The 27,961-nt window shown below is 44.4% G+C and overlaps 1 protein-coding gene across 1 annotated transcript; it reads right to left on the bottom strand.

The window, feature by feature from the left end:
- Positions 1-63: 63 nt before the first annotated feature.
- Positions 64-27,888, bottom strand: LOC132766119 (zinc finger protein 585A-like). Its single transcript, XM_060760482.2, has 11 exons — positions 27,818-27,888; positions 25,641-26,151; positions 24,250-24,334; positions 23,739-23,818; positions 23,397-23,517; positions 19,505-20,172; positions 7,471-7,884; positions 6,182-6,281; positions 5,726-5,805; positions 5,395-5,515; positions 64-1,512 (listed from the first exon to the last, which is right to left on the bottom strand). The coding sequence occupies exons 2-11, from the start codon at positions 26,046-26,048 to the stop codon at positions 134-136; spliced, it is 3,456 nt and encodes a 1,151-aa protein (XP_060616465.2). The 5' UTR covers positions 26,049-26,151; positions 27,818-27,888; the 3' UTR covers positions 64-133.
- Between the last annotated feature and the right edge of the window lie 73 nt (positions 27,889-27,961).

Below are 27,961 nucleotides of genomic sequence, written 5' to 3' on the forward strand. Positions count from 1 at the left end.
CCCAAAGCCATGTTTTTTTAAACTCAGTGTTTCTATGACAAAGAATCATGCCCCCTTTGATGGAAAACAAGGGAACGTGCCTTTACCCCATTTCTTCTGTTTGGGTTGGCAATTAAAAAAGAAGGCTTGTATTTCAACTGCAGCTCTTTCCACACTCTGGTTTTTCTCTGCTGTGAGTTGCCTGATGACAAACAAGGTATGATTTCCGACTGAAGCTCTTTCCACACTGCAAGCATTTAAATGGTTTTTCTCCTGTGTGAATTGCCTGATGACGAACAAGGACGCCCTTCCGACTGAAGCTCTTTCCACACTCCAAGCATTCAAATGGCTTTTCTCCTGTGTGAGTTGCCTGATGGTAAACAAGGCCTCCCTTCTGACTGAAGCTCTTTCCACACTCTGCGCATTTATACGGCTTCTCTCTTGTGTGAATTGCTTGATGCTGAATAAGGATGTTCTTGTAACTAAAGCTCTTTCCACACACCAAACATTTAAATGGCTTCTCTCCTGTGTGAATTGCTTGATGATGAGTAAAGTGTTTCTTGTAACTGAAGCTCTTACCACACTCCAAGCATTTAAACGGCCTCTCTCCTGTGTGAGTTGCCTGATGATGAATCAGGGTCTGCTTGTGACTGAAGGTTTTTTCGCACTGCAAGCATTTAAATGGTTTCTCTCCTGTGTGAGTTGACTGATGACGAATAAGGTCATGCTTGTGACTAAAGCTCTTTTCACACTGCACACATTTAAATGGCTTCTCTCCTGTGTGAGTTGCCTGATGACTAAAAAGGATGTGCTTGTGACTGAAGCTTTTTTCACACTGAAAGCATTTAAAGGGCTTCTCTCCTGTGTGAATTGCCTGGTGTCGAACAAGGCCTCCCTTCCGAGAGAAACTTTTTCCACATTCCAAACATTTAAATGGCTTTTCTCTTGTGTGAATTATCTGGTGATAAATAAGGTTTGCCTTCCGAGAGAAACATTTTCCACATTCTAAACATTCAAATTGCTTTTCTCCTGTGTGGACTGCCTGGTGACGAACAAGGACTACCTTCTGAGAGAAACCTTTTCCACATTCCAAACAATTAAACAGCTTTTCTCTTTTATGAATTTCCTGGTGATGAACAAGGTTTGCCTTCTGAGAAAAACCTTTTCCACATTCCAGACATTTAAACAGCTTTACTCCTGTGTGAATTGCCTGGTGACGAACAAGGACTACCTTCTGAGAGAAACTTTTTCCACATTCCAAACATTTAAATGGCTTCTTTCTTGTGTGAACTGCCTTGTGACGAACAAGGTTTGCCTTCTGACGGAAGTTCTTTCCACACTCCAAGCATTTAAATGGTCTCTCTCCCGTGTGAGTTGACTGATGACGAACAAGGTCTGAATTATGATGGAAGTTCTTTCCACATTCCAAGCATTTAAATGGTTTATCCCTTGTTTGAGTTTCTTCAGAAAAGACAAATGATTCCTTCCAATTGAAATTCAGTTCATCTTCCAAATATATAAATTGTGTCTCCTCTGTTTACATCATTTGAGAACAGGGGAAGGGTGACCAAGAATTGAAAAGAAAAGCTTAGATTAGATTAAAGTTTAAAATTATACAAATTACAAAAAGCATTTAGTCAAGACAGGCCTTTCACATAGCCCTTTCCAACACTAGCAGTTAAGAGAAAACATCTTTTGTCTTTGCTCTAAATATTATGCCAAGATATAAGCCTCAAAGTACATCATAACTCAACTTGGGCTGGGGAAAATAGAACTGTTTTCTTTAGCCCTGGTTTCTCTGGAATCCTCTGTAATTCTGGCAGAAGGAAGGTAAAAACCCTTGATCTGCCTGATGCCACAAAGGTAGGTGAACTTAACTTAATGGCATCACACAGCAGAACAAACAACCAAATTCAGATTAGAGATCAGAATAAAGTTGCAATTTTAAAAAAGATTAAATGAAGCTGCACGGGCTTGGACTTTGACATTCATTCTGTTTTCTCACTCCTAATTGTCACTCCCTGCAGGATCTAGTTAGCAACTCAGACCACTCATAAAAGTCTTTTGGGTTTGGCTTTATTACTAAGATCTCTACAGACCAGGGGGAAAAATCACTAATGGCAGTTTTGATTAACATCCTTCCTTCCAATCTCATTCCATGCTTCCAACGTCCTTATCAGTTTTTCCCCATGAGAAAAGTTATTCCATTCAGCTGCCCTCAAATCATTCCACCGACACACCCTGCTTGAACCTGAGCTGTCACAGAGAGGATTTATGGTGACTTCCTGAGCAGCAGAAATCAGCTCCTGATACTTATATTATTAAAACTTTCTTTCTTTCATTGTAACCCGAGTCTATTTTTTAAAGCAACCCCTACTTTTTATTTTCTTTACTTCAGAATTAGAATTTATATTCTTGGGGTCACAAGCATGGACTGGTATTTACTGTATTACTTTTTGGGTATGTGTTGGAGTTCAGCCTGTGATTGTGTTTCAAGATCAAGGTGCTTTGGATGTGGGGAATGATGTCAATGAGGATCAAGATGGCAATGTTTTGGTCAATGATATTAATGCAGAGAATGACATAGAGATGCAGGTTCAAAGTGTAGTTTCCCATGAGAATGTTCCTACAGGGTATAGGGATGAGAGTTTACTCCTTGAATTGCTCCCCGAGAGTTCCCAGGATTTGGGGCCTGAAAACATCTTGGCACCTGCAGGGACTAATGAGGTAGACAGGCAGGTAGAAATCAGCCAAAACAGACAGCTAGACCATGGCCTTCGGCGTTCTGCCAGGCTTCGACAGATAAGGGTGAGAGGCATTCAGGGAAAACGAAACTAATTTCTGAGTGCTTGGAATGGCTTAATGTGAGGATATAAAGTTCCACGCATGGGAAATATAGTCCAGATGAAGCATTGTTTCAGATTCCTGCTAAGTTCTTGCTCTCATGAAAGCCTTGCTTTGGAAGATTTAAGGTTTAAGGATTTCTTGCTTGGAAGATTCATGTTTAAGGATTTTCTTTGATTTGTCTCTTTGTCTCTTGTGATTCCCTATTCATGCCTTGGATCAACGTTTCCCTGTTTCTTTGGATTTTATTAGAGAAGTCTGGACTTTGTTTTTGAACTTTGCTGAACAATACCTTTGACTAATTTGTTCCTGCTTATCTTCTTACCTAATTGGATTTACCTATTTTCTTAAAGTGTTTTTCTACTTTGCTGCTTTTACTTATCTTCAATAAAAAAGGATTGTTTTCCTACTCAACGTGTGGTGTTTTTAAAATAAAAGGGTTATTCCTGTCCTGGAGTGCAACAGAATGAAGAAATTGATATATACATAAATCAAAGTCTCCTAAATGATATGAATATGAATGATAGATATGAACCAGACTGTGTTCACAGCTTGGGACAAAGGCTCTTGGATCAGTCTCTCAAAATGTCAGCCCAGGTAGATGTGACGGTCAACGATGCTTACTATAAACTTTGACTGATATGCCAGCTCCCTAGATTTGGAGGAATTTAAAATGATAGTTCATGTGCTGGTAACCTCAAGGTTGGACTTCTGCAATGTGCTTTACATTGGGCTACCTTTCTACCAAATTTGGAAATACGGCAGCCTGATTGGTTATGGGAACATCCAGGACTGAAAATATCTCACATATCCTAAAGTCACTCCACTGCATGTTGTGTACTCCTTCTAAGAAGGTAGAACAGGAGTTGGGGATTTGGGGCCAAGTGCTGAGGAGAAAGAAGAGGGTGAGGAAAACATACTGCTGGTGCCTATGTTTCAGGGATGCTGAAGGGTGAAAAGGAAGGAGAAGGTCAGCTAGAATGGCTGCAAGGATGCTGAGCAATCAGACCTCACCTTAGGAACACCTGTGCTGGGAGCTATATATCAGCAGTAAAGGAAGTGGTCAATGTTGGCAGCAACCATTCTACTTCGTGCTCCTGTTTCCTTGCTTGCAGTTTCAGGATCTGCGAAGTGTTCATGTGGTTTTCTTTTGGGATTTACCTTCTGTTCCCTTGCTGCTGTTTATTACATTGATATCATTTTGCTAAGTAAATCTTTCTTTAGTTGCATCAATGCTTGTTTTAAGGCTGTTTCTGGGGCAAAACAGGACACCTGCTGCCAATTCATTTCCAGGCAAAGTACTAAGTGTTGGGGTTTTGACCTTTTAAGCCCTACATGGTTTGGGTATTGGTTACCAACAGGATCCCCTTCTTCCGTACAACCAAACACCCAAGTCCTCAGGGTGGTGCATGCTCTCGCCTGACAGAACCCAACTGGCAACTGCCATCCAGAGGGTCTTTTCATAAGCCGCCCCAAGACTGTGGAACGACCTGCCAGTAGAGCTCCGACAGCTAGATCAGCCGTTTGAATTTAAGACACAAATGAAGACCTCTTTCTTCCGGCAGGCCTACTCTAACTTAGAGGTGTGTTTTTTTAATATGTATGTTATGGAAATATGTTTTAATGTGTGTATTTAAATGGTTATGTGTTTTTGTGTTTTAGCAATGCTATATATTATTGAGGACTACTCAGGCAGTGTTTTTTTTTATCGTGTCAGGAGCGACTTGAGAAACTGCAAGTCGCTTCTGGTATGAGAGAATTGGCCGTCTGCAAGGATGTTGCCCAGGGGACACCTGGATGATTTGATGTTTTTATCATCCTTGTGGGAGGCTTCTCTCATGTCCCTGCATGAGGAGCTGGAGCTGATAGAGGGAGCTCATCCGCCTCTCCCTGGATTTGAACCTGCGACCTGTTGGTCTTCAGTCCTTCCAGCACAGGGGTTTAACCCACTGCACCATCGGGGCTCCTACTCAGGCAGTTGTAATGATGAATTTTGAACTTCAACTCTATATCTAACTTTTGTATTGTTTATTTAAAATGTATTTTATGGAAATATGATTCAATATCTGTATTTTCCGGAGTGTTTTTAAATTATCATGTTTTGATTATTTGTTTTAGCAATGTTGTAACCCACCTCAGGCTGTGAGAAGCAGGTAAGAAATATAATAATAATAATAATAATAATAATAATAATAATGGCAGCTCCACTGGCTTCCAATTTGTTTCCAGGCACAATTACTGGTTATGACCTATAAAGATCTAAATGGCTCAGGTCAAGGCTATTTGATTGATTGTATATCTTTTCACAAACCTACCTGGGTACTAGAATCCTCAAGAGAAGCCCTTGTCTCACTCCCACCACAATTGCAAGCATGGTTGGTGGATGGAAAATAACCATTCATCTCATGTGGCAACTCCACCCAAATGCCAATTGTCTTCTTGGGCTGGCCCCTATCTGGATATGGAATGAGCTTGTTTTCTATGGCTTCAGAGGAAGAGATCTGAAACACTGGAGCATTTTTAGAACTTGTAAACTGATTTGGTTAACTACAAATGATAATGGAGCTTTACCCAGAGATGACACAATGCTGAAGTTCTCCTCCATGACTTGGTGGTGCAAGGCTTTTTGGCTTGGATCCAAGAGGGCCCACTCCTCCTCTGAGAAATCCACAGACACATCTTCAAAAATCACCTGAAGGGAAAAAATGTTATCTGCAAGGAGAAAATACCATCCAAGTTGGAAAAAAGGCCTTTTGTGATTTAAGTCATTAAATAACTCATTTATTGAAAACATCTTGAAAGGAAGGAATGTAGAAGAAATAGGTTCACTTAGAGCCCGGGCAATATTCAAGAGAGAAGAAGACTTGACTATCCCCTCCCCTCCAGAGATCCTGCTGCCTACCTGATCTGGTCCCGCAGAATCTCTTCTTAGGAAAGAATCAGGGAAAGGTGTGCTACTATCACTTGGCCATGATTCACAGCCTGTGAAAGAGAGGAAAGACACCAGAGAGGATGAGAGCAATCCCTTTCCCAGGCTGCCCCACAGTTCCTTCCCTCGGAAACCTGCCACTCTCCCCTTGCCCCATGGCCCTCTTTGAAACTCCCTCCTTCGATTTCGGTTGCAACCTAATCCCAGAAAATTTGGAGAGTTCACTGTATTTGGGCCAATGTAGCAAAGAGTACATTCACCACCATAAACATCCAGAGAGACAGAATCAAGTAATGTTGAAAGTGGCAGAAATCAGTATTGTAGAGAAATGTCTCCTGTCAACAGCATTCTTCAACTCCCAGAATCCACACAGCACAGGTCTACTCAAGAGGAGGTGAGCAAGCAAGAAGGACTACTACTATCCCTTACCAACTAGGATATATTCTCCTTCTGCAATCTGGACAACGCATACGGTGTCTGAAGGAGACTCTTCCACCCGAATGATCCCATCTCCAAAAGAGTCCTGCACCTAACAAGCAGCACAGATCACAAAGAAAAAGACAGATTAGAAAAGGAGAGAGGGCTCTCTTTCTGCAACCTGATCCAGACCACTTGGATTGTGGTTGGGACCCAAGATTGGTATCCTTCTTTAAGTATAATGATGTGCCTTTCCTTGATTTTGGTGTGGGAATTCTGCCTTCCTTTGGGCCTTGCACTCTGCTTCAGGACTCGAAGTGGAAGGGGTACTGCTGAGATGAAGGAAGTACTTTACGTAATCGTGGGCTTGTAATTTAGGGCTATTCTAGAGGGGCTCTTGCACTGAATAACCTAAGTCTGTATATCTGTGCTTTCAGATCCCCGGTTGAGTTATCTCTGCCTGTGAATAACATACAGTTTCTTAAAGGTAAAGGTTGTCCTCTGACATTAAGTCCAGTCATGTCTGACTCTGGGATGTGGTGCTCATCTCAATTTCTAAGCCGAAGAGCCAGCGTTGTCCATGGACACCTCCAAGGTCATGTGGCTAGCATTACTGCATGGAGCGCCATTACCTTCCCGCCGGAGCGGTACCTATTGATGTACTCTCATTTGCACGTTTTCGAACTGCTAGGTCGGCAGAAGCTAAGGCTGACAGCAGAAGCTCACGCCGCTCCTCGGAATTGAACCTGCGACCTTTCAGTCAACAAACTCAGCAGCTCAGTGCTTTAACCCACTGGGCCATCGGGAGCTCCAGTTTCTTAGGGAAAGAATATTCAGCCAGTTGCTTCCTCTGAAATACACACCACTGGAATTCTCAATACGTTCCTTTTAATCTTCAGAGTTTACCATCCTATAACTTCAGATCATTATATCTGGTTATACCACCCTGGGGAATGGAGGTGACTGCCCTCTCCTCTCCATGAGAGCCCTTGGGGGATGCAAAGGGGGCAATTGTGGCACCTCGTGTCTCTTTTCCAGGGTTAACAAACCTGGGTCCTCCTTCCCTAATGCTTCTCTGAACTTATTCCAACTTGCTTCTATTGTTATTAAAATTAGGTACTTGAAAGCAAATGCTATAATCCTGGCCTGAGCAGTACAGAAGGCTAAAATTGCAATCACCTATTTTGCTAGCTGAGCCACCTATATTTGGAAAATGTCCATAACATACGGAAAAGGAGTTTTACACCATCCTTCAAAACAATTATTCTTGGCTGTTTGAAACTACAAGATGAATCTCTCACCTGGGGCTTCTCCCGCTTCCTCTCCTCTTCCTGACTCAGGAGGAATCCTTCAGCCAAGGCCACGGCCTGGGAGCAGGTCTCTGCCCCACATTCCCTCACCCAGCACTCCATATCTGCAGGAAGGATGCTCAGGAACTGCTCCAGGATCACCAGGTCCAGCATCTCCGCCTTGGAGTGTCGCTCGGGCTTCAGCCACAGGCGGCAGAGAGAATGGAGGCGGCTGCAAACCTCTCGAGGCCCTGAAGTCTTCTCATAGCAGAAATGCCGGAAATGCTGGCGCTGAAGGTCTGAGTGGAAAAGACTGCTCTCCTGGTCTTTCCTCCAAGGGTCCTCCCAGAGTGCTCTATTCTTCTCTGTCTCAACAGCAGAAGAAAATCCTTCTAACTGGGTGGCAACTGGCTCTTGTCCTTCCATCTAGGCTGCCCCCAAACTGAATGAGTCCACCTCTTCTCTCAAATGACATTCAAAGTGGGAGGGCTAGGAGAATTGATGGGGCCTACAAACAAAGAAAATACTTCTATCTGGGTGGCAGTTGGCTCTGGTTCTTCACTTCTAGTCTCGGCTGCCTCCAAACTGGATCAAGATATTTACACCTCTTCTCCCAGATGACATTCAAAGTGCGGGGGGAGGGGGGGGACATCAGTGGGGCCTGCAAACAAAACAAGACTTATTTAGTTATTTATTTATGACATTTACATGCCGCCCTTCTCACCCCGAAGGGGACTCAGAGCGGCTTACAAGATATATATACATACAATATATATTAGCATAGTACAATATCAGTATTAAATATTACTATATTGTATTATACCATTATAATTGTATTACACCATTATAGTGAAATATTATTTATATTACATGCAATATAATGCTAACAATATTAATATGATATTATAATTATATAAATTATAATATCATATTATTGCTGTTAGTATTATATTGCATTACATTATAATATTATAAATATTATATGTATATACAATATACATTATATTATTAACATAGCACAGGAAACAAGACGGAACTGTCCCCTGGTCCCCCCTCTCTCTTCACTCTGGCCCAGAGCGGCAGTTAGTGCTGGGGGGAGGGGTCCCCAACTGATGATGTATGCAGGAGACAAGATGGAACTGTTCCCTGGCCCCCTCTCTCTTTAGTCTGGCACAGAGAAGGAATTGGTGCTGGTGGGAGAGGTCCCCGACCCTAATTGGCCTCCTCTCTCTTCAATTTTTTTATCGTGTCAGTGCAACCAGTCGATTATATTACATTTCTAACAGAACAAAGCGAAAAAACAGACAAAATATAAAATTTGTGAGTTTGGTAGTTGATTAAATGCCCTTTGACCAGTATCTGGCCACTTGGAGTGCCTCTGGTGTTGCCGCAAGAAGGTCCTCCATTGTGCATGTGGCAGGGCTCAGGTTGCATTGCAGCAGGTGGTCAGTGGTTTGCTCTTCTCCGCACTTCTCCACAATCATAGAATCAGAGTTGGAAGAGACCTCATGGGCCATCCAGTCCAACCCCCTGCCAAGAAGCAGGAATATTACATTCAAATCACCCCTGACAGATGGCCATCCAGCCTCTGCTTAAAAGCTTCCAAGGAAGGAGCTCCACCACACTCCGGGGCAGAGTTCCACTGCCGAATGGCTCTCACAGTCAGGAAGTTCTTCCTAATGTTCAGATGGAATCTCCTTTCTTGTAGTTTGGAGCCATTGTTCCGCGTCCTAGTGTCCAGGGAAGCAGAAAACAAGCTTGCTCCCTCCTCCCTGTGGCTTCCTCTCACATATTTATACATGGCTATCATATCCCCTCTCAGCCTTCTCTTCTTCAGGCTAAACATGCCCAGCTCCTTAAGCCGCTCCTCATATGGCTTGTTCTCCAGACCCTTGATCATTTTAGTCGCCCTCCTCTGGACACATTCCAGCTTGTCAATATCTCTCTTGAATTGTGGTGCCCAGAATTGGACACAATATTCCAGGTGTGATGTAACCAAAGTGGAATAGAGGGGTAGCATGACTTCCCTAGATCTAGACACTAGGCTCCTGTTGATGCAGGTCAAAATCCCATTGGTTTTTTTTTGCCGCCACATCACATTGTTGGCTCATGTTTAACTTGTTGTCCACGAGCACTCCAAGATCTTTTTCACACGTACTGCTCTTGAGCCAGGCCTCCCCCATTCTCTATCTTTGCATTTCGTTTTTCCTGCCAAAGTGGAGTATCTTTCATTTGTCACAGTTGAACTTCATTTTGTTAATTTTGGCCAATCATCTCTCTAATCTGTCAAGATCGTTTTGAATGATCGTTTGATGATGTATGCAGGAGACAAAATGGAACTGTCCCCTGGCCCCCTCTCTCTTCAATGAGCTCACATTAATACTGTTGAGGAGGGATTATGTTTGCCATGGATGTTGAATTAATAACTGGCTTCTAGATCTGGAGACAAAAGGTTCAGGGAGAGGGATCCTCTCCTTAAAGACCAAACTATCACCTGGGTTTTCCTACATTGTATTGTCGAAGGCTTTCATGGCTAGAATCACTAGGTTTTTTCGGGCTATATGGCCATGTTCTAGAGGCATTTTCTCCTGACGTTTCGCCTGCATCTATGGCAAGCATCCTCAGAGGTAGTGAGGTCTGTTGGAGTTAGGAAAACGGGTTTATATGTGTGTGGAATGGCTGGGGTGGGGCAAAGAGCTCTTCTCTGCTGGAGCTAAGTGTGAATGTTTCAACTGACCACCTTCATTAGCATTTGAAGGCCTGGCTGAGCCTGGGGGAATCTTTTCCTCCATTGCTTGGCCCTTCCTTTGCTCTCTCTCTTTGTGAATCCCTTCCCATCTTTTCCCTCTGTCCCTGCAGCCTCTCCCACCCACTTCCCTTCCTCCCTCCCTCTCTCCCTCTCACCCTTCAGGACAGAAGAGGGAAGAGACTCACCTGCAGCTCCTTCCCTCGGAGGACTGACTCCCTCCCGGAAGCGGAACTTCCCCTCTCCCCTCGCAGGAACCTCTGGAGGCGAAGAAAACCCTTTCCGGTGCCTCTCTAGGAAGGGACGCGCTCGCCAGTGGCCGGAAGGGGCAGGCTTCCCTATTTTGCTTCCCCTCTAGGAACTCCTCCTTCACTGCCCGCCAGTCTGTTTCCAGGCTCAGTTCAGAGAGGAGTTCCAGCCCTTCTGTGTCTGAGGCCTCAGCCATTGCTAGGTTTGCAGAAGCATAGGAGAAGCTCGGCCTGTCACTGAACATGGAGAAAACCAAAGTGCTCTTCCAGCAGGCACCAGCCAACCCCTTTCCAATGCCACAGATACAGCTTAGTGGTGTAACATCTGTTATAGAACTCCAGTATGCTGATGACAACGTCGTCTGTGCGCATTCAGAAGACCTACAAGCCACTCTAAACACCTTTGCAGAAGCATACGAGAAGCTCGGCCTGTCACTGAACATGGAGAAAACCAAAGTGCTCTTCCAGCAGGCACCAGCCAACCCCTTTCCAATGCCACAGATACAGCTTAGTGGTGTAACATCTGTTATAGAACTCCAGTATGCTGATGACAACGTCGTCTGTGCGCATTCAGAAGACCTACAAGCCACTCTAAACACCTTTGCAGAAGCATACGAGAAGCTCGGCCTGTCACTGAACATCGAGAAAACCAAAGTGCTCTTCCAGCAGGCACCAGCCAACCCCTTTCCAATGCCACAGATACAGCTTAGTGGTGTAACATCTGTTATAGAACTCCAGTATGCTGATGACAACGTCGTCTGTGCGCATTCAGAAGACCTACAAGCCACTCTAAACACCTTTGCAGAAGCATACGAGAAGCTCGGCCTGTCACTGAACATCGAGAAAACCAAAGTGCTCTTCCAGCAGGCACCAGCCAACCCCTTTCCAATGCCACAGATACAGCTTAGTGGTGTAACATCTGTTATAGAACTCCAGTATGCTGATGACAACGTCGTCTGTGCGCATTCAGAAGACCTACAAGCCACTCTAAACACCTTTGCAGAAGCATACGAGAAGCTCGGCCTGTCACTGAACATGGAGAAAACCAAAGTGCTCTTCCAGCAGGCACCAACCAACCCCTTTCCAATGCCACAGATACAGCTTAATGGTGTAACATTGATGGCAACAGTTTTGGACAGCAATGGCTCCCAAAGTGACCCATTTAAGGTGGAATCCGGTGTCAAACAGGGATGTGTTATTGCCCCAACTTTATTCTCCATCTTCATCGCTATGATACTTCACCTTGTTGATGGGAAGCTTCCCACCGGAGTGGAAATCATCTATCAGACAGATGGCAAGCTATTCAACCTCAGCAGACTGAAAGCCAAAACCAAGGTTACAACATCTGTTATAGAACTCCAGTATGCTGATGACAACGTCGTCTGTACGCATTTAGAAGAAGACCTACAAGCCACTCTAAACACCTTTGCAGAAGCATACGAGAAGCTCGGCCCGTCATTGAACATGGAGAAAACCAAAGTGCTCTTCCAGCAGGCACCAGCCAACCCCTTCCCAATGCCACAGATACAGCTTAATGGTGTAACATTGATGGCAACAGTTTTGGACTGCCAAAGTGACCCATTTAAGGTGGAATCCGGTGTCAAACAGGGATGTGTTATTGCCCCAACTTTATTCTCCATCTTCATTGCTATGATACTTCACCTTGTTGACGGGAAGCTTCCCACCGGAGTGGAAATCATCTATCCGACAGATGGCAAGCTATTCAACCTCGGCAGACTGAAAGCCAAAACCAAAGTCACAACAACATCTGTTATAGAACTCCAGCATGTCAACGACTTAAATCAAGAAATAGTTTTCTTAGATCTACAGAGACACTCGCTGGAACACCTCAGCAAGCGAGAGTTCAAAAGTGGCAGGCTCAAACCCAGCACATCAATCCGTGGGTGATACCAGATGAGAGACTCCCCCCTGGGCACTCAGAAGACTGGGCAACTTGGAAGGCGCTGAACAGACTGCGCTCTGGCACCACGAGATGCAGAGCCAATCTTAAGAAATGGGGCCACAAAGTGGAATCCACGACATGCGAGTGTGGAGAAGAGCAAACCACTGACTACCTGCTGCAATGCACCCTGAGCCCTGCCACATGCACGATGGAGGACCTTCTTGCGGCAACACCAGAAGCACTCCAAGTAGCCAGATACTGGTCAAAGGACATTTAATCAGCTATCAAGTTTGCAAAATCTGTGGGTTTTTTTATCTGTTTGTTTGTTTTGTTCTGTTAGAAATGTAATACAATGTTCTGGTTGCGGATGACACGATAAATAAATAAGTATGCTGATGACAACGTCGTCTGTGCGCATTCAGAAGAAGACCTACAACCACTCTAAACACCTTTGAAGAAGCATACAAGAAGCTCGGCCTGTCATTGAACATTGGAAAAACCAAGGTGTTGTTCCAGCAGACACCAGCCAACCCCTTGTTGATGGGAAGCTTCCCACCGGAGTGGAAATCATCTATCGGACAGATGGCAAGCTATTCAACCTCAGCAGACTGAAAGCCAAAACCAAGGTTACAACAACATGTTATAGAACTCCAGTATGCTGATGACAACGTCGTCTGCGTGCATTCAAAAGACCTACAAGCCACTCTAAACACCTTTGCAGAAGCATACGAGAAGCTCGGCCTGTCATTGAACATTGGAAAAACCAAGGTGTTGTTCCAGCAGACACCAGCCAACCCCTTGTTGATGGGAAGCTTCCCACCGGAGTGGAAATCATCTATCGGACAGATGGCAAGCTATTCAACCTCAGCAGACTGAAAGCCAAAACCAAGGTTACAACAACATGTTATAGAACTCCAGTATGCTGATGACAACGTCGTCTGCGTGCATTCAAAAGACCTACAAGCCACTCTAAACACCTTTGCAGAAGCATACGAGAAGCTCAGACTGTCACTGAACATGGAGAAAACCAAAGTGCTCTTCCAGCAGGCACCAGCCAACCCCTTTCCAATGCCACAGATACAGCTTAGTGGTGTAACATTGATGGCAACAGTTTTGGACAGCAATGGCTCCCAAAGTGACCCATTTAAGGTGGAATCCGGTGTCAAACAGGGATGTGTTATTGCCCCAACTCTATTCTCCATCTTCATTGCTATGATACTTCACCTTGTTGATGGGAAGCTTCCCACCGGAGTGGAAATCATCTATCCGACAGATGGCAAGCTATTCAACCTCAGCGGACCGCAAGCCAAAACCAAGGTTACAACAACATCTGTTATAGAACTCCAGTATGCTGATGACAGTGTCGTCTGTGCGCATTCAGAAGAAGATCTACAAGCCACTCTAAACACCTTCGCAGAAGCATACACGAAGCTTCGCAGAAGCGCTCCTCTGACAGGCCTGCACTTTGGGGGAATCATTGCTCTTTTGCTCTTGTTGTGAACCGCGTTGAGTCGCCTACGGGCTGAGAAACTGCGGTATACAAGCAAAGTAAATAAATAAATAAATAAATTGGATCGAGCGTTCAAACTAGAGGCCCACCTTTCTGGAATGTGTTTACCCCATATGTAATTGGCATATATACGGGAGCGATCATTCAGAGTTTAGGAGTGTGGTGCCATCGATATGCTGATGACACCCAGATCTCTGGACCATCTTCCAAAAAATCGGATGCTCTGACAATTCATGAACATCCTGCGGCTCCTCCATGATGGCATGATGGCAACAGTCTTGGACAGTAATGACTCCCAAAGTGACCCATTTAAGGTGGAATCAGGTGTCAAACAGGGATGTGTTATTGCCCCAACTCTATTCTCCATCTTCATTGCTATGATACTTCACCTTGTTGATGGGAAGCTTCCCACCAGAGTGGAAATCATCTATTGGAAAGATGGCAAGCTGTTCAACCTCAGCAGATGGAAAGCCAAAACTAAGGTCACAACATCTGTTATAGAACTCCAATATGCTGATGACAACTTTGTCTGTGCGTATTCAGAAGACCTACAATCTACTCTAAACATCTTTGCAGAAGCATGAGAAGCTCAGCCTTTTATTGAACATCAAGAAAACCAAAGTGCTCTTCCAGCAGTCACCAGCCAATCCTGCTGCAATGCCAAAAATACAGCTTAATGGTGTAACATTAGAAAATGTTGACCATTTTCGCTACTTTGGCAGCCACTGCTCCACAAAAGTCAACATTGACACTGAAATACAACACCACCTGAGCTCTGCGAGTGCAGCATTTTTCCAAATGAAGCAGAGAGTGTTTGAGGACCGGGACATCCGTAGGGATACCAAGGTGCTTGTTTATAAAGCCATTATCCTCCCAACCCTAATATATGCCTATGAAATGTGGTCTATCTACGGACGTCACATGCAACTCCCGGAATGATTCCATCAGTGTTGCCTCTGAAAAATCCTGCAAATCTCTTGGGAAGACTGATGGACAAATGTCAGTGTGCTGGGAGAAGCAAAAACCACCAGCATTGAAGTGATGCTCCTCCATCATCAACTCAGCTGGACTGGTCACGTTGAACAACATGAGGGAGGAGTGGAGGCAGGAAATGAGGTTGCATCACACTATGAAGTTGAACTGCCCTGGCTCAGTGCGATGGCATCCTGGGAGTGGTATTTTACATGGTCTTTGCTTTGCAGACCATATTTTAGCTCTCGTAGATCACAGGCTGGGAACCACTGCATTAAAGCAAAAGAGCAATATTAAGTGGGAATAACCTTATTCCCCCATCTGGATGGATTAAAATTACCAAATTAATTTTCAACCACAACATTCCAAGCTCACAACCAACTAGATCAGTGTTTCTCAATCTGAGGGTCGGAACCCCTAGAGGGGTCGTGAGGGTGTTTCAGAGGGGTCACCAAAGACCATCAGAAAACACATATTTCTGATGGTCTTAGGAACCCTTTTGGCAGAGAAGGCTGAAGATCTCTCCGCCTGTCCTCATCCTTGTTGGTGTTGGTGAATGACAATTCCCAGACCTCAAAAACAGCCCCCCCCCCCCAACCCCACCAGTAGTTAATGTTGGCCATGACGGTAGTGTGCCAAGTTTCGTGCAGATCCACTTAGGGCTGGGTTCAGAGTGCTATTTGATTATAGGTTAAGTATAAATCCCAGGAATTACAACTCCCAAATGTCAAGGTCTATTTTCCCCAAACTCCACCACTGTTCACATTTGGGCATAGTGAGTATCTGTGCCAGGTTTGGTCCAGATCCATCACTGTTTGAGTCCACAGTGCTCTCTGGATGTAGGTGAACTACAACTCCCAAACTCAAGGTCAATGCCCAACAAACGCTTCCAGTACTTTCTCTTGGTCTTGGGAGTTCTGTATTCCAAATTTGGCTTGCTTCTTCTGTTGGTTGAGTTCAGAATGCTCTTGGATTATATGTTAACTATAAATCCCAGCAACTACAACTCCCAAATGAGAAAATGAATCCCCCCCCAACCCCACCAGTTTTCAAATTTGGGCATATTGGCTATTTGTGTCAAATTTGATCCAGTGAATGAGAATACATCCTGCATATCAGATATTTACATTATGATTCGTAACAGTAGCCAAATTACAGTTACAAAGTACCAATAGAAATAATGAATGGTTGGGGGTCACCAACACATGAGGAACTGGATTAAGGGGTCACAGCATTAGGAAGGTTGAGAACCACTTAACTAGATGGTTTGCAAATCATCATTCAGATTCTGTTAGCAATTTAACATGGGGATTAATGGAGGCAGCGCTAGTAATTGCTAATCATTTCCTTCTTTCCGTTAGAACAGTGGTTCCCAGCCTGTGGTATGTGGACCACCAGAGGTCCGCAAGAACTAAAACATGGTCTGCAGCCTCACTGTTACTACACCGTTGTAACGAGAGTGACTGGTCTTGCAAAACTCTCTCATAGTGCCAAGACTTCTCAAATATGGTTTTCTGTGGGCGAGCAGAGGGCATATGTTCTGTATCAGAAACTAGAGCTGATGTGGTCTATCCAATGCAGTTTTCTGAATCGACATCCCAAATAACCAAACTGAATCTCGAGTTGACCAAAAACTGATTTGTAACCCTTTTGGTACTAATGTTATAATAATGGAAACGGCTATATGATTGTATAACTAATGTTATTGTTTTTAATCTATTGTGTATTTATGGTTTTATATTGTTGTTATACTGTGATATGTATGGCATCTAATTATTGCCAGTGTTAGCTGCTCTGAGTCCCCCTCGGGGGTTGAGAAGGGCGGGGTAGAAATGTTGTAAATAAATAAACAAATAAATAATGTTAGTGTGTGGTCCCTGGTCAAGTGTTCCTTGGTCAAAGTGGTCTCTGGTCAAGTGGTCCGTTCTCAAAAGAAGGTTGGGAAGCACTGCTTTGGAATTTAGCAAATAATCTCAGTACAAAATTATTCCATTAATATCATAACATACAGAATAAACTCAGAATTCTAAATACGTCTTTTCTTCAAGATAAGCTAGATTGTATTGTCGAAGGCTTTAATGGCCGGAATCACTGGGTTGTTGTAGGTTTTTGGAACTGAGACAGCCTTGGTCGCCTTGGTAGATGATCTTCGCAGGGAACTGGACAGGGGGAGTGTGTCCCTGTTAGTTCTGCTGGACCTCTCAGCGGCTTTCGATACCGTCGATCACGGTATCCTTCTGGGACGCCTCATGGATATGGGGCTCGGGGGCACTGCTTTGCAGTGGCTCCGATCCTTCCTTGAGGAACGGACCCAGAAGGTGTTACTGGGTGACACCTGTTCGACCCCACAACCGTTGTTGTGTGGAGTCCCACAGGGTTCAATTCTGTCCCCGATGTTATTTAACATCTACATGAAGTCGTTGGGAGAGATCATTCGGAGTTTCGGAATGAGATGTTATCTCTACGCAGATGATGTCCAAATCTGTCACTCCTTTCCACCTGTCACCAAGGAGGCTGTCCAGACCTTGAACTGGTGTTTAGCTGCTGTATCGGACTGGATGAGAGCTAACAAATTGAAATTGAATCCAGACAAGACAGAGGTCCTACTGGTCAGTCGTAAGGCCGAACAGGGCATAGGGTTACAGCCTGTGTTAGACGGGGTTACACTCCCCCTGAAGAAGCAGGTTCGCAGCTTGGGAGTGATCCTGGACTCATCGCTGAGCCTGGAACCCCAGGTCTCAGCGGTGGCCGGGAGAGCTTTCGCACAATTAAAACTTGTGCGCCAGCTGCGCCCGTACCTTGGGAAGTCAGATCTGGCCACGGTGGTCCACGCTCTTGTCACATCCCGGTTGGATTACTGCAACGCACTCTACGTGGGGTTGCCTTTGAAGAGGGCAATTTGAAGAGAACTACAACTAATCCAGCGAGAAGCAGCCAGATTGCTCACCGGAGCGACGTACAGGGAGCACACCACCCCCCTGTTGCGTCAGCTCCACTGGCTGCCGATCCAATTCCGAGCACAATTCAAAGTGCTGGTTTTAACCTACAAAACCCTATACGGTTCCGGCCCAGTGTATTTGTCTGAACGGATCTCCCTCTACATCCCACCTCGAAATTTAAGATCGTCCGGGGAGGCCCTGCTCTCGACTCCGCCACTATCACAAGTGAGGTTGGCAGGGATGAGGAGCAGGGCCTTCTCAGTGGTGGCCCCTCACCTGTGGAACTCACTCCCCGGGGAGATTAGATCAGCGACCTCCCTTCTGACGTTCAGGAAAAAACTGAAGACCTGGATATGGGACCAAGCTTTTGGACATGCTGGCAGCTAAAGGAAGATCTGACGACAAACATGGGCGAATGGAATGGAATGGATATACGGAACTCTGAACACTGAGCATGAGATTGTTTTGCTATTTTATTATGTACTAATGTTTTTAACTTGTTAACTGTCTAAATTGTTGTAGGTATTGTTTGTTTATTGATTCAGGCATCGAATTGTGCCGTTGTTTGTAAGCCGCCCTGAGTCCCCCCTCGGGAGTGAGAAGGGCGGGGTATAAGTAATTGAAATAAATAAATAATAAATTTTCAGGTTCTATGGCCATGATCTAGAGGCATTCTCTCCTGACATTTCGCCTGCATCTATGGCAAGCACCCTCAAAGGTACTACCTCTCAGGATGCTTGCCATAGATGAAGGCGAAACATCAGGAGAGAATGCCTCTAGACCAGGGGTCCTCAAACTAAGGCCTGGGGGCCAGATACGGCCCTCCAAGGTCATTTACCCGGCCCTCGCTCAGGGTTAACCTAAGTCTGAAACAACAACAACCCTATCTCATCAGCCAAAAGCAGGCCCACACTTCTCATTGAAATACTAATAAGTTTATATTTATTAAAATTGTTCTTCATTTTAATTATTGTATTGTTTTAAAGTGTTTTTTTGCACTACAAATAAGATATGTGCAATGTGCATAGGAATTCATTCATGTTTTTATTTTTTTCAAATTATAATCCGGCCCTCTAACATTTTGAGGGACTATGACCTGGCCCTCTGTTTAAAAAGTTTGAGCACCCCTGCTCTAGACCATGGCCATATAGCCCGACAAAACCTACAACAACCCATAAACTAGATTAATTCTCACAAACATATTTTAAGAAACACCATGTGTTTTTAGAGATTGAAAAGACACACACATCTGTAATATATTTTCTATTATTTATGTATTATAGATAGGATAATAAATATTCACAATAACCACCATGCATGAATGGACAGTAAACAATTTACCAATTATGCTCTATTAGAAATTTCATAAAAGAAAACCCAGTCCCACATATATAGAATTATATGACACACACACAGGACTATTAGTCATTAATCGAACCCATTATTCCCACACTTCTCATCAAACTTCTCAATTAAATGTATTTTTAACCCTGAATATACATGATAGGAAATATTTGCAGTAACCAGTACGCATGAATGAATAAAAAACTCTTGAAATAGCCTTCCTTTAGCTCTCAAAATATGATCTGTTAAGCTTAATCAGATATTTCATAATTAAAAATTGATCAGGTTATTATTTCCCATAAAAGTCACAGCTTTTAAACTCGGAGTTTCTATGACAAAGATCTATGTCCCTTTGATGTAAAACAAGGGACGTTGCCTTTATCCCATTTCTTCTGTGTGGCTTGACAATTCAAAAAGAAGGCTTGTATTTCGACTGCAGCTCTTTCCACACTCTGGTTTTTCTCCGCAGTGAGTTGCCTGGTGGCGAGCAAGGTGTGACTTGTATCTGAAGCTCTTTCCACACACTGAGCATTTAAATGGCCTTTCTCCTGTGTGAGTTGCCTGATGACGAATAAGGTCGTGCTTGTAACTGAAGCTTTTTTCACACTGCAAGCATTTAAATGGCTTCTGTCCTGTGTGAGTTACCTGATGACGAATAAGGCTGTAATTCTGACCAAAGCTCTTTTCACACTGCAAGCATTTAAATGGCTTCTCTCCTGTGTGAGTTGCCTGGTGACGAACAAGGCTTACCTTCTGAGAGAAACTTTTTCCACATTCCAAACATTTAAATGGCTTTTCTCCTGTGTGAGTTGCCTGATGACTATTAAGGTGGCTCTTCTGATTGAAGCCTTTGTAACATTCCAAGCATTTAAATGGCTTCTCGCCTGTGTGAGTTGTCTGATGGATAACAAGGTGTGCCTTCTGACGGAAGTTTTTTCCACACTCCAAGCATTTAAATGGTTTATCCCTTGTGTGAGTTTCTTGAGAAAAGGTGAGTGCTTCCTTTGAATTGAAATTCTTTCCATCTTCCAAATATTCAAATTGTGTCTCCTCTATTACATGGTTTGAGAACAAGGGAAGTGTGATCATGTGTTGAAAAGAAAAGCTTAGATTAGATTAAAGTTGAAAAGTATCGAAATTACAAAATGCATTTAGTCGAGACAGCCCTTTCCCACAGCCCTTCCCAACACTGGCAGCTAAGGGAAAAACATCTTTTGACTTTGCTCTTAATATTATACCAGGATATAGGTCTCAAAGTAAATCATATCTCAACCAGGGCTGGGGAAAATAGAGCTGTTTTCTTTAGTCCTGGTTTCTCTGGAATCCCCTGTACTTCTGGCACAAGAAAGGTAAAAACCTTTGATCTGCCTGATGCCACAAAGGTAGGTGGACTTCAACAGATGGCCATCCAGCCTCTGTTTACAAGCTTCCAAAGAAGGAACCTCCACCACACTCCAGGGCAGAGAGTTCCACTGCTGAATTTATTTATTTATTTATTTACAGTTCTTATATTCCGCCCTTCTCACCCCGCAGGGGACTCAGGGCGGATTACAGTCAACACATATATGGCAACCATTCAATGCCAGTTTTGACAAACAACGTTTAACACACAAATACACCAAGGCTATTTAACTTTTTTCTGACCGCCAGGGGAGCTGCTGCTTTTCATCGTCCATCAGCGACACCGATGAAGTTCTTCCGCATTCCACATTCCCCGGAGTCTTTTTTCTTTATGGCCTCATAAATTAGTTAAATTTAGCCTCCCACACAAGGTGGTGCCTTATTTTCCTACTTGACAGATGCAACTGTCTTTTGGGTTGCAAAGGTCGACAACGGGCTACACAATGGCTGGACACCCACTCCAGCCCGGGCTGGCTTCGAACTCATGACGTTTTGGTCAGAGTGATCTTAATGCAGCTGACACTCAGCCAGCTGCGCCACAGCTCTAACAGTCAGGAAGTTCTTCCTAATGTTCAGGTAGAATCTCCTGTTTTGTCACTCCTTATTGTCACTACATGCAGGATCTAGTTAGCAACTTGGGCCATTCATAAAAGTCTTTTGGATTTGGCTTTATTACTCAGATCTCTACAGATCAAGGAAAAAAATCACTAATGGCAGTTTTGGCTAATGCCCTTCCTTTTTTTCAATCTAACTCCACACCTCCAATGTCCTTATCTGTTTTTTCCCCATGAGAAAATTAGTCCATTCAGCTGCTCTCAAATGGTTCCACCGACAGCTCTTGCTGACCCCGAGCCATCACGGAGAGGATTTATGGTGACTTCCTGAACAGCAGAAATCAGCTCCTGATACTTATAGTATTAAATGTTATTTCTCCCATTTTAACCCCTGAGTCTTTTTCTTAAGCCCACCCTTCTTTTTATTTTCTTTACTTCAGAAATAGTACAGGCATGAAGCAAAACCTATTTTATATTGTTAGCTTGGGCTAGTATTTATTGTATCACTTTTTGTGTGTAGAGAAATTGAAATATATACATAAAACAAAGTGTGTACGCATGGACTGCAAAGGCACCGAAATGACTTGATAGAACTGAATCCAACTTAATATACTGGCTACATATCTTTAAAAAGGCCACTTCTCTTGGGGCTTTGGCCCCAAATTCTAAAATAGGTGTATATATAGAGGGAGAAAAGGGGTGTGTGCACATTGATTCACTTCTCTTCAATGCCTGGCACATTCAAACCTGCTGTCTCCTGGAGGCTGTATACTCCATGAACAGAAGGGAAAATGATTTAATTAATTTTCCTAGAGATTTGAAGGGGTCAAACAGAGGCCATTGTACTTTGCACATAAACATGAGATCCTGCTCCTTACTGGAAAAGACAATAATGTTCTGCAAAGTGGGAGGCAGCATGAAAAAGGAAAGGCTGAATTACAGCAGTTCGATCCTCTCAAAGAAACCTGCTTATGGGACAGACTGCTTTGGAAACCTTGGCTGACGGCCTACAGAGGGATCCACAAAGAAGTGGAGAATATGTTCCTATTGATTCCACTGAACATTTCAGCAGTTCTCAATATCATCACCAATGGTCTCCTTCTGAGTTGCCTTCCTAGAAATAGTGGCATTTTACAGTGGCTCTGTTTCTTCCTGGAGAGGCAAACCCAGAAAGTGCTGCTGGGGAATTCCTGTTCGATCCCTTGCCCATTGCCTGTGGAAACAATGGCTTCAAACTACAAGAGAGGAGATTCCATCTGAACATGAGGAAGAACTTCCTGACTGCGAGAGCCGTTCAGCAGTGGAACTCTCTGCCCCGGAGTGTGGTGGAGGCTCCTTCTTTGGAAGCTTTTAAACAGAGGCTGGATGGCCATCTGTCAGGGGTGATTTGAATGCAATATTCCTGCTTCTTGGCAGGGGGTTGGACTGGATGGCCCATGAGGTCTCTTCCAACTCTTTGATTCTATGATTCTATTAATCCTCCGGGCATCTGTTTGGTCCCCTATGCAATTAACATATATACGAGAGAGCTCTTCAAGTTTTGGATTGTGGTGCCATTTATATGACACCAAGCTCTACACTCCTCCTGCAGTCAGACTGTTAACTATGGCCGGGTACAGAGAGCACACAAGTCATGATTGTGTTTTCTGGTGTCCCACAAGATGCCATTCTATCCCCAGTGCTCTTTAATATTTACATGAAGCTGCTGGGAAAACTCCTCTGTAGGCATGGGGTGCTGATGACACTCAAATATATTTCTCCATGCCTTCAAGAACAGCTTCAGCTAAGGAGTGTTTTTAAATGATTCCATGTTTTGATTATGCGTTTTAGCAATGTTGTAACCCATCCCGAACTGTGAGGAGAGGCAGGTAAGATGATAATAATAATAATAATAATAATAATAATAATAATAATAATAATAATGGCAGCTGCCACAGCTCCACTGGCTGCCAATTTGTTTCTAGAAACAATTCAAATTGCATGTTATGATCTATATGGACCTAAATGGCTCAGGTCCAGGCTATTAGATTGACTGTATCTCCTTGTACAAACCTACCTGGGCGCTAGAAGCCTCAAGAGAAGCCCTTGTCTCACTCCCACCACCAACACAAGCATGGCTAGTGGATGGAAAATAACCACCGCCTAGAATTCATCTCATGTGGCAACTCCACCCAAGTGCCAATTGTCTTTTTGGGCTGGTGCCTGCCTGGATATGGAATGAACTTATTTGCTATGGCTTCAGAGGAAGAGATCTGAAACACTCGATGATTTTAAGAACTTGTAAACTGATTTGGTTAACTACAAGCATAATGGAGCTTTACCCAGAGATGACACGATCCCTAAATTCTCCTCCATGACTTGTTGGTGCAAGGCTTTCTGGCTTGGATCCAAGAGGGCCCACTCCTCCTCCGAGAAATCCACAGACACATCTTCAAAAGTCACCTGAAGACACAAAAAAGTGTTATCTGTGAGGAGGAAATGCCATCCAAGTGGAGGAGAAACACCCCAGGGAATTTGTGATTTACGCCTTTGAATAAGTCATTCATTGAAATCATTTTGGATTGAAGGAATGTAGAAGAAAGAGGTACTTTTAGAGTCTGGGCAATATTCAAGGGAGAAGGAGACTTGACTATCCTCTCCCCTCCAGGGATCCTGCAGCCTACCTGATCTGGTCCCACAGAATCTCTTCTTAGGGAAGAATCAGGAACAGTTGTGCTACTGTCACTTGGCCATGTTTCATTGCCTGTGAAAGAGAGGAAATACACCAGAGAGGGTGAGACTGGTCCCTTTTCAGGCTGCCCCACAGTTTCCTCCCTCAGAAGCCTGCCACTCTCTCCTTGCCCTTTGGCCCTCCTTGGATTTGAGTCCCAGGTCTTTCGTGTGAACTGTTTTAGGGGTGTTGCAAGCTAATCCCAGAAAATGTATAGGGTTGACTGTATTTGTGCCAATGTAGCAAAGAGCGTATTCAGCACCATAAACATCAGAGAGAAACAAATGACTCAAATAACTTTGAAAGTAGCACAAATAAGTATTGTAGGGAAATGTCTCCTGTCAACAGCATTCTTAAGCTCCCAGACTCCCCAAATTTTCTGAATTTACACAGCTCAGACATTTCAGGTCTACTCAAGGGAAGGTGAGCTAGCAAAAAGGACCAACGCCATCCCTATTACTTACCAACTAGGATATATTTTCCTTCTCCAATATGGACGACCCAAATGTGTGATTTCTGACTGGTCTCATCTGCAAAAGAGTCCTGCACCTGAACAAGCAGCACAGATCACAAAGGAAAAGACGGATTAGAAAAGGAGGGAAGGCTCTCTTTCTGCAACCTGTTCCAGACCGCTTGGATTGTGGTTGGGATCCAAGACTGGTTTTCTTCGTTCTGCAGAAGAATCTGTCTTTCATTGATTTTGATGTGAGAATTCTGCCTTCGTTTGGGCCTTGCACTCTGCTTCAAGTCTCGATCCAAAGTGGAAGGGCTACAGCTGAGATGAAGTACTTTATGTAACTCTGGGGTTGTAATTTGGGGCGACCCTAGAGGGGCGCTTGAGCTGAGTAACCTAAGTCTATATATCTGTGCTTTCAGGGCCTTGTGGAGTTTTCTCTACCTGTGAATAACATACAGAATATTCAGAAGTGTTTCAGCCAGTTGCTTCCTCTGAAATACACAGCACTGGAATTCTCAATATGGTCCTTTTAATCTTCAATGTTTACCATACTATAACTTCAGATCATTATACCTGGTTATACCACCCTGGGGAATGGAGATTATTGCCCCTTCCTCTCCGTGACAGCCCTTGGGTGATGCAAAGGTGACATGGGGTGACATGATAGTCCCAATCATGTCACTCCAAGTCTATTTTCCAGGGTGAACATGTTGGGTGAGTGGGCTTAGTAACAAAAGACCCTCCCCATAAATGTACAACAGAGTAACTTATTAGCAGCAGCGTGACCCAGCACCAGTAGGCCAAAGTGATAAAAATGACAAAAACACCAATGGTATCTCTTCCCTAGGAGGCTTTTCTTTATAGCAAAATAGTAAGATCGCACTGTTTACAAAATAAAGGTTTCCATAACACAAATAAAGTCCAACCTTCATACTGGAGCTTTACACACAAGGCCTTCTCATACCGAGGCCTACCTCACAATCAGGCCTACTAACAATGGGGTCTAGTCTCCCACTGGAGCAATCTCTCACACAGAGGGGCTTCTCTCAAACAGAGATGTCTATCAGACTGAGCCGTTACTAAGCAACAGGCACGCCTGTTTATATTGAACTTCATCTTCAAAGATTCACTGCATCCATTTAACCATTTCAGTGCTTAACTCACACTTTTGTAACCAAAGTTAATTTTTAATATTTCTGACAGAACACACCTGGGTCCTCCTTTCCTAATGCTTCTCTGAACTCATTCTAACTTGTTTCTATTATTCTTAAAGTTAGTCACCCTAAACTGAATACGATAATCCTGTCCTGAGGAGTTCAGAAGAGTTTAATATAATCCTTCAAAACAATTATTATTGGTTTGTTGAAACTACAAGATGACACCCCCCCCCCCTTTCACCTGGGGCTTCTCTCGCTTCCCCTCCTCTTGGTCCTGACTCAGGAGGAATCCTTCAGCCAAGGCCACAGCCTGGGAGCTGGTCTCTGCCCCACATTCCCTGACCCAGCGCTCCATCTCCGCAGGAAGGATGGCCAGGAACTGCTCCAGGATCACCAAGTCCAGCATCTCCGCCTTGGAGTGTCGCTCAGGCTTCAGCCACAGGCGGCAGAGAGAGTGGAGGCGGCTGCAAACTTCTCGGGGCCCCAGGGCCTCCTCATAGCAGAAATGCCGGAAGTGCAGGTCTGAGTGGAGCAGCGTGCTCTCCTGGTCTTTCCTCCAAGGGTCCTCCCAGAGTGCTCCATTGTTCCCTGCCTCAACAGCAGAAGAAAATACTTCTAACTGGGCCACAGCTGGCTCTTGGACTTCCATCTTGGTTCTGCGCTTATGAGCTGCCTCCAAACTGGATGAAGATATCTCCGCCTCTTCTCTCTGGTGACATTCAAAGTGGAAGGATTAAGAGAACTGGTGGGGCCTGTAAACAAAACAAACAAAACAAGGTGAATAAGCTCAATTAATACTGTTGAGGAAGGATAAAGTTTTGTTATGAATGTCGATTTGCGGTCTGGCTTCTGGATCTGGAGTGAAAAGATTCAGGGAGAGGGATCCTCTCCTTCCTAAAGACCAAAACCATCACCCGGGTTCTCCCCATTACTTGGCCCTAACCTTGATCTCTCTTTTTCCTCCTTTGAGAATCCCTCCCCATCCTTTCCCAGGCAGGCCCAACAAAGGATGACCCAAACAAAGGATGACACAAACAACCACTTAGGCTGAACTACCGTCCAGTCAGCCTCACGTCGATACCGGGCAAGATTCTGGAAAAGATTGTTAAGGAAGCGGTCTGCAAACACTTAGAAACAAATGCGGTCATCGCTAATAGTCAACATGGATTTATCAAAAACAAGTCATGCCAGACTAATCTGATCTCTTTCTTCGATAGAGCTACAAGCTGGGTAGATGCGGGGAATGCCGTGGATGTAGCGTACCTGGATTTCAGTAAGGCCTTCGACAAGGTCCCCCATGACCTTCTGGCAAGGAAACTAGTCCAATGTGGGCTAGGCAAAACTACGGTGAGGTGGATCTGGAATTGGTTAAGTGGACGAACACAGAGAGTGCTCACTAATGCTTCCTCTTCATCTTGGAAAGAAGTGACGAGCGGAGTGCCGCAGGGTTCCGTCCTGGGCCCGGTCCTGTTCAACATCTTTATTAACGACTTAGATGAAGGGCTAGAAGGCAGGATCATCAAGTTTGCAGACGACACCAAATTGGGAGGGATAGCCAATACTCCAGAGAACAGGAGCAGGATTCAAAACGATCTTGACAGATTAGAGAGATGATTGGCCAAAACTAACAGAATGAAGTTCAACAGGGACAAATGCAAGATACTCCACTTTGGCAGGAAAAACGAAATGCAAAGATACAGAATGGGGGACGATGCCTGGCATGAGAGCAGTACGTGTGAAAAAGATCTTGGAGTCCTCATGGACAACAAGTTAAACATGAGCCAACAATGTCATGTGGCGGCAAAAAAAACCCTGCATCAATAGGAGCCTAGTGTCTAGGTCCAGGGAAGTCATGCTCCCCATGCTCTATTCCGCTTTGGTTAGACCACACCTGGAATATTGTGTCCAATTCTGGGCACCACAATTCAAGAGAGATATTGACAAGCTGGAATGTGTCCAGAGGAGGGCGACTAAGATTATCAAGGGTCTGGAGAACAAGCCCTATGAGGGGCGGCTTAAGGAGCTGGGCATGTCTAGCCTGAAGAAGAGAAGGCTGAGAGGAGATAGGATAGCCATGTATAAATATGTGAGAGGAAGCCACAGGGAGGAGGGAGCTTTCTTGGAGACTAGGACGCAATGGAACAATGGCTTCAAACTACAAGAGAGGAGATTCCATCTGAACATGAGGAAGAACTTCCTGATTGTGAGAGCCGTTCAGCAGTGGAACTCTCTGCCCCGGAGTGTGGTGGAGGCTCCTTTGGAAGCTTTTAAGCAGAGGCTGGATGGCCATTTGTCAGGGGTGATTTGAATGCAATATTCCTGCTTCTTGGCAGAATGGGGTTGGACTGGATGGCCCAAGAGGTCTCTTCCAACTCTTTGATTCTATGATTCTAAGCACAGAAGGGAGAAAAGACCCACCTGCCGCTCCTTCCCTCGGAGGACTGACTCCCTCCTTCAGCCAATTAAAGCCTCCAGGAAGTGACGCGCTCGCCACTGGCCGGAAGGGGAAGGCTTCCCTATTTTGGGAGGCCCTTCCTTCCTGCTTCCCCTCTAGGAACTCCT

Source organism: Anolis sagrei, chromosome 2 (genome assembly GCF_037176765.1).
Source record: "Anolis sagrei isolate rAnoSag1 chromosome 2, rAnoSag1.mat, whole genome shotgun sequence".
NCBI lineage: Eukaryota > Metazoa > Chordata > Lepidosauria > Squamata > Dactyloidae > Anolis > Anolis sagrei.